General features: G+C 40.8%; 1 protein-coding gene across 1 annotated transcript; it reads right to left on the bottom strand.

Annotated features, from left to right (window-relative positions):
- Positions 1–448: 448 nt before the first annotated feature.
- On the bottom strand, positions 449–2,927 carry LOC147901321 (putative beta-1,4-xylosyltransferase IRX10). The gene is made up of 4 exons (XM_087375618.1): positions 2,574–2,927; positions 1,674–2,068; positions 1,300–1,541; positions 449–1,170 (listed from the first exon to the last, which is right to left on the bottom strand). Exons 1-4 carry the CDS (start codon positions 2,677–2,679, stop codon positions 657–659), a joined length of 1,257 nt encoding a protein of 418 aa, XP_087231744.1. The 5' UTR covers positions 2,680–2,927; the 3' UTR covers positions 449–656.
- Positions 2,928–6,861: the final 3,934 nt, after the last annotated feature.

Here is a 6,861-nt window from a genome sequence, read left to right as displayed (position 1 = left end):
CATCAGCGCTACATCTATAACATGACCTTTGGCATTAAAAGGTTATTCGCATGAGGGAAGGCAAGAGGACCCAAGGATTCCATGAGGAAATTAAGCAGTACTACTATCACATCAGCTAGACTTTCATCTACATCACTGATAATCTGAAGTCTCTCCTTGACTTCCGGTAAGTTGGAGTCTAATCACTAACACTACTGAAAATCGGCCCTTACTCTGCGTATGTAATCCGTTCAGTCCAAGGCTAGAAATACAAACAAGTCTCAACCCATAGCTTATTATTGACATGATGCAGGGTATCGCTAGATACAGCGTCTATGTTCAAAGTATTCTCAATATCTCTGCATAACTCCAAGAACCGATTTATCAGTCACAATACTCTGAATTGACTAGATCTGACAAATAATCTGAATGTTATAAAGAATTTGAAACATAACAGCAGTGTAAGTAACTTTACAAGTAACAAAACTGGTTCTGTAGTGGACAGTCCAGCTTCACAAGGATTTCTACATTGCGAAACAAACCAACATCCAGTTTGCCTTCCCAATTCAAAGGGCTATCGAGACTAAGCATAGGCCTCAAGCCTGGCGTATTCAAGTGGAACTGATTGCGGCAACCTTGTGAAGATAAACTGCAAAAAATCCTGTAAGCTTTCGAAATTACCAAGGTTTTAGATCTGCCAACGGACCGCTAGTCCAGTTCAAAAAATTTTGACCATCTTTGAAGTAAATGCTCGTGTTATGAGGTAGCTTGCGAGCAAGACCGTTCAAAATCTGATGGAACCCATCGCCTGGCTGAGATGGCTGCGGAAACAACATAGCTTGCTTAACAGATAGTTTGGCCAGCGCCCCCTGTTTTACCAGAACTTCTTCTGGCGTGAGGGACGTGAGAATAGCATCTAGTTTTGGTACATCTTTCTCAGGGACAAACAGTCCTATCTCGTTCCAAGGTATGACATCTGCAAATGGAAGCACTATATCATCCGCAATTATCACAGGAATACAGCCAAAGACAACAGCCTCGACGAGCCGGGGACTCCAGGGTGCCCAACCTAAGGGGCATAAGCAAAAAATGGATCGCTGCATATCTTCGTAGTACGTGGCAGGATGTTCAGTCGAAAGGTCGAAAAGCGGATTGTTCTTGAAATTCTCCCAAATGGATGCTCGTGCTCCCCTGCATATACGACGATTATTGGCAGTCATTGCTTAGATGGTTTTGAATACAGCACTGTGCGAAGATTAGAGCTGTACGCAACATGCATTATAATAATCTTCTCTGTGTTTGTAAAGATTCAGCTTGTACCTGGCATAGTAACCACCTTCAGGATCGTTTCCGACATCATAGAAAAGGCCGCGAAAGTAAGCAAAGATAGACCGAGGCGTGCTAGGCGGGACGAAATGTGCAATCATTCTCGCTGGAGGGGCGAAAGGAGGAATAACAATGGAGCCATCTTTCATGCACACATGGTGACTCTGCCCAAACGTTTGAATGAGTGTCGCATGTTGCAAAACAGGCAGGATGCCTCTTTGGATAGCCTTCTCTTCCTGCGCAGAAATCCGAAATTTGGGAAACTTATGCAAAAGACTTCAAATGGAAGACATGAAATATCCATTCTCTTCCTTGTAAGCACGACACAGCACGCAAGGGACAAGAACAAGGATTATAGCTTTTCCTACCTTGTAATGGAAGCAAGCTCCAAAGTCATGCGGCACGATAAAGAAGTGATCAGTTCCCTGGGTGCGGTTCCAGTAGGGCCATTGCGTAGCGATATACTGAATGACGCTCCTCATCATCCGAGGGGACTTGAACGGCAGAGGCAGACCATTCTTCGTCAGATCACACGTCGTATACACTGGAGTGAAGAACCAATCTGCTTCGTCTGGATTGTGCGTTCGGACGGGGCTTGATAGCAGAAATGTATGCAGATAGATTTCGGCGGCAAACATATGGTTCAGACATCGGACGTCCTTCTCCACCACGTCGCGGTTATACTTGGCAGGCAGCTCATAGACATACACCTTAAGCCTCCCAGTCGGATCATCTTGCAGCGTGCCTTGCCGCTTGTCTCCCCCTGTCACAAGGCAAATTAAAGCTAATCAAATTTCCCTGCCTCCATCATCAACCGGTTACCGCACAACGAATTTGAAAATTGAATCTCCGATCCAAGAGACCTAGGTGTCATTCGTCTTATTGATCTCGCTATAAATTGAAGCCAACGGGCAACAAGTACGAGTGTCTTCGTCGAAGCTTAATTGATACACTTAATCCGCGCAACCAATCACCGAGAAGCTCTCTGCAGTTCCGCTTATTTTGCCCCGCTGGGAGATTAGAGCAACAAACGTACCAAAACGTCGTCGCATCAACCAAGTGACTTTGATCACGCATCAACCGCACATAAACTTCTCTTTAATCGTCGCACAAATTACTAAGGGAATCGATTGGTACAGTTCAAGAAACAAAATTAGTGCAGTGGAAAATGAGTAAACCGCGAACACGTTCGTCTCTCTTCGACTCAGAGATCGATTCCGATTGCGCAAGAAATGTGATCGCATAATTAGGGGAGGCGAGAAGCTTACCGCCGGCAACGCTTGACGGTAGTGCTAGTGATGACGATGCGAAGCGGGAAATTATGAGCAGGAGAGGCAAAAAGCGAAGCCAGAGGAGGCCGCCGGAAGTTCCCATTAGCGATGTCAGTACACACGAGCGGGGACGGGGTAGGAAAGCACATTCGACAAGCAGGAAACGGACATGAAGAGTTGTTGGATGGATAGCAGCTATGGCGGAGCGAGAAAGCAGAGTGGAGCAGGTCGAGGTCGAGTGAGGGAGGTAAGAGAAGCAAAATCCATAGCAAAAAGGTGCGGCGAAGGAGCAAGAGAGAGAGGAAACGGGAAGAAAGGCGAAATGTTTGTTGTTGAAGAAATGCAGGGGATTGAAACTGGGAATGGAAGAAGAAGAAGAAGAAGAAGAAGAAGAAGGAGAAGAGTGAGTGAGTGGGTAGAATGTAGACATTGTAGTGGGTAGAGGTGGGGGATCATTGTTGGTGGTGATTTCCCCCCTTAACCTCGTTCACTAGTAGTAGTAGTAGTAGTAGTAGTACTACCACCACTTCTAGAAAAAAAAAACCGCCCTCTCGAGTGTTTTACACCGGTTGCATTTGAAAAAACCCGACTACAATTTCATTGTGCCATTAGAATCCCCGTTTAGATTTTGAATATTTAAGTGTAAAAACCGGCAAATGCTTATGTTTTGAGACTAAAAACTCGGCTCACTTGCAGATTGCCCTTCATTTGACTGGCTGGAAAAAAAAGTTTTTTGTCTAGCACTCCTTTATACCAACCTTTGTTTCACCATCTGCAGTTGTCATGCAACCCCGTCTTAACAATCACTGCAACCCCCTCTTCACATCACTGCAAATCTGTTTGTTACCTCAGCCTGCCTCAAGAACTTTGCTGGTCCTCCTCTTCACCCACCCCCACCTTCCTTGGAAGCCTCCTCCATCGTTCTTGAGTCAATCGTGACCTATACACCACCGGGACCTTTGCCCCAAACTACACCAAAACCTGTCTGTCACTCTTGAACCATGACGCTGATGGTTGCCCTCTCAAGTAGCAAATCGCTCCTGACTACAACGTTCACCTTTTTTTTTTGGAAAATCATGGCTCCCCATGTCATTTCCCTTGATCATCGATAGGATAGTTACATCTAAAACAATAGCATTCAAGTTCTTCCTATGTTGAAACCAAAGTGCCCATCCTAATAAATTTTTACTCTTGATATGGTAACCATGACCTAGCACTAGAAATATTCTAGATGTATCCACGTGGGGTACTGGCTTATGAAGTCCCTACTAAGATTACATGTGCTTTAGCCCATGAAGGGAGACCATATGGGATCACATCGATTCATTGAAAGTACATCTAGCCAAATTTCAAGCAATTTTACTTGTATTGCTCTATGTTTTTGTAGCCTTTGCAAAATGTTGTTATACTATCCCAAAAAGAACTTTAATTAGACAGCCATAAAACAACATTGGGTGTGGTCAGGTGGTGCTACCTCTCAATTTAAATCAGCCCATGGATTCTACTTTGTCTCAAAGTTCAAATCCTTGATCGGTCTAGACATGATGTGGAATTTCTTTAGGTCTAGCCATGGAAAGGCTGAACATGATGGATGCAGTGCTGTTATTAAGCAAGCTTTATTTATACACTAATTAAAATGCCCTCAAGAGAAACTCAATGATGCCCATGATGCTGTAACATGGCTTAGAGCCACCCTCTCCACAGGTAAACAAATCCTTAACACTATTCTGGTAGGACATAAAAACGTTCAAGGATAGTTTTATGTCCTGTTAAATTAGCCACTTCCTAGAATTATTCAAAATCATCGATAAGGTATTTTGGGGTATTGATTATTTACCATAATAGCTTATATGCTGAAAAAATCTTGGAATTATTATGGATTGGAACTTGCACCTATTACTTTGAGTTTTACGTAAAAGGATATTTATAACACACATGTTTATATTTACTTGGAGCTAGATAATCATATTCATTATGATCTATGGCCTTAGATGTAATTTTAGTGAATGCTAATGGTGAGGCGAAACTTGATCTTTTACAAATTCTTTGACATGTGTGACAAGTTCCAAACTCAACCATACTTTGTATATGTCTTAAATATGATATTATGGAGTAGCATGAGTTTTTAGGGGACCTAGTGTCATATAGAATACCAAATTCAAATCGTACATTGATTGTTCCTTATGCTGTAATTGAAGATACAAGGGTTAATGGATATCATAAGAACCTTAATACATTTACATTATACCTATAGAGTGCCTCTAATCATGAATGAGTGATACCAATTTAAAAAAGTTATATGCAAAATACTTATATATGTGATAATTCAAAACTATAAATGTGAGATTTAATGCGGAGCTTGTTTTGGTAGGTGATATTAGGAGCACTAATTAATCTCTTTTAGTTTTATCCTTTATTGTGATGTGGTGACTTTCCCTTATGATATAATATTGTTATACTTAAGATATGCTGCTTTGTGGCTCTATGTGTAGTATATAAAGATGCTTATTTATGAAATGCAACTTATAATGCAACCTACTAGGCTAACCAATCTTGTTAATTGATAAATTAATCTTGCCAAAATGATTTTTAAACAAAGTTTTCTCACTCTTATGTGTTTGATATACTTATAAACACATTGTAAAAAATTCTAGCTCTTTGAAATCAAATTTATTTTCAGGCATGCTAGATAAAGTTTGAAATCTGAGTATTGTCTGGGTGAAAGATAGTGTTACCATAAATTTGTGAGCATTTTGTAATCACACATAATAGATTTTTGTGCTCCTTATATTTTTAGATAATAGTCCTATGAGTCTACCTTAAGCTCAAGAGAGGAAATCACTAAGAAACACATCTACAACAAGTTGTGATTTTTTTGCCAAAACCTCAAAAGGAAACTTTTGTGTCCTGTTATGCTACCAAACTAGTGTTAAGAATAGTGTTGTATGTAGAGTGTTTCATGAAGTGAAAGTGGATGAAGTGCAAAGGAGAAGTCGGCACGATTGCGAGAAAATTAAAGAAGTTCGTGGTTTGCACAACATATGGGGCTTTTCAAACAACCAGCTGATTAAAACAAGAAAATTTTCTTGTTTCTGCAGTGCGTGCATCATAGGGGATCATGACAATTGTGAGAACATTGCAACTGTGAACACATGGGAGCGAGTTCAAGTTTTCTCTCTATGTTTAGATGGAGTGACAAACAATGGAGAGACAAACAACTCGCCATAGTTTGGGGAGAGTTTCGATGATCTCATTTACTGTCTGGAAAAGGGGGATAACATTGCAGTTGTCATCGCTACCTCTAGGAAGAATGGGGAAGATGACCCATACTTTTTGTTTCAGTGCACAAAACCTAAGTACAAGGTTGCGAAAGAATTTAAGGATAATTGGGGAATAACCTATGAGAAGTGGGATGTAGTAGTCAGAGCTTTTTAGTATTAAAAAACATCCAAGAGAGGCTGCAATTACGAGCTGCTACATAAGAATCCACAGACATTTGTGTACTCTCATCTAGTAGGAGCTATTAAGTTCTAGATGCAACCTGTGCCACAATGAAAGAAGGGCAAGAGTATCTTCAAACTGGATTTAGACACGCATGAGTACATCTTGGGGTGTCTTGGAGCGGTGGATGAGGATGACTGAGATAGTACTAAGAAAATGTAGTCTCATTGCAACAAGGAAACAATATCCCACTTATCCTAGAAATTGAAAAATATATTTCAGACTATGCTTCTTTTAGTAAATCCCAAACTTGTTTTTACTGTATCCCAACAACCACTACGCTAGTTTTATTAAATCCCATAATGAATCCACACATCCACAAATCCATTCATCTTGTAATAAAAGAAGCAAACCACCACACTAGTGGTTGTTAATATCCTAGTGCAACCAACCACCACGCTAACGATCACTTCTCCTGCACTACTACTATGCTATCCTTGCACTACTATGGTGCTATCCTAAAATTTGTTGCACAGTGCTATAGTAAAATAGTCCCCTTTATACTGGTTATCTTTAACCATCAAATTTCAACCACCGGGCTGCTTAAAACATTTAAGTACTAACATCAAAGCAGGTTGACACAAAATCATGTATTACAAGCACCATAGATCATGGATGATGGTAGCCCAAGAAAGTCTACAAGTCCAAGAAATGTCTAAAGGACTTTTACTTTTTCAAAATACAATGACATTTTGCGGCTGAAAGAAATTCCAAACTCCTAACTATCTTATCAACCCCTCTATAGCAAGCATCTCCTAGCTCTTTGGGCTAGTCTAATGGACTA

The sequence above is a fragment of the Dipteris shenzhenensis genome, chromosome 6 (assembly GCF_047967505.1).
Source record: "Dipteris shenzhenensis isolate YYH24624 ecotype China chromosome 6, Dip_SZ_1.0, whole genome shotgun sequence".
Lineage (NCBI taxonomy): Eukaryota > Viridiplantae > Streptophyta > Polypodiopsida > Gleicheniales > Dipteridaceae > Dipteris > Dipteris shenzhenensis.
Note: the sequence above shows the minus strand (reverse complement) of the source record. Positions and strands in the feature narration are given on the sequence as shown.

Excerpts from the sequence above, each read along its gene's own strand:
- LOC147901321 (XM_087375618.1), bottom strand. The coding sequence starts at position 2,679 with ATGGGAACTTCCGGCGGCCTCCTCTGGCTTCGCTTTTTGCCTCTCCTG. Across the intron at positions 2,069-2,573 it reads ACCGTCAAGCGTTGCCGGCG|GGGGAGACAAGCGGCAAGGC; the intron begins GTAAGCTTCTCG and ends GCCTTGTGACAG. Across the intron at positions 1,542-1,673 it reads GAGCTTGCTTCCATTACAAG|GAAGAGAAGGCTATCCAAAG; the intron begins GTAGGAAAAGCT and ends ATTTCTGCGCAG.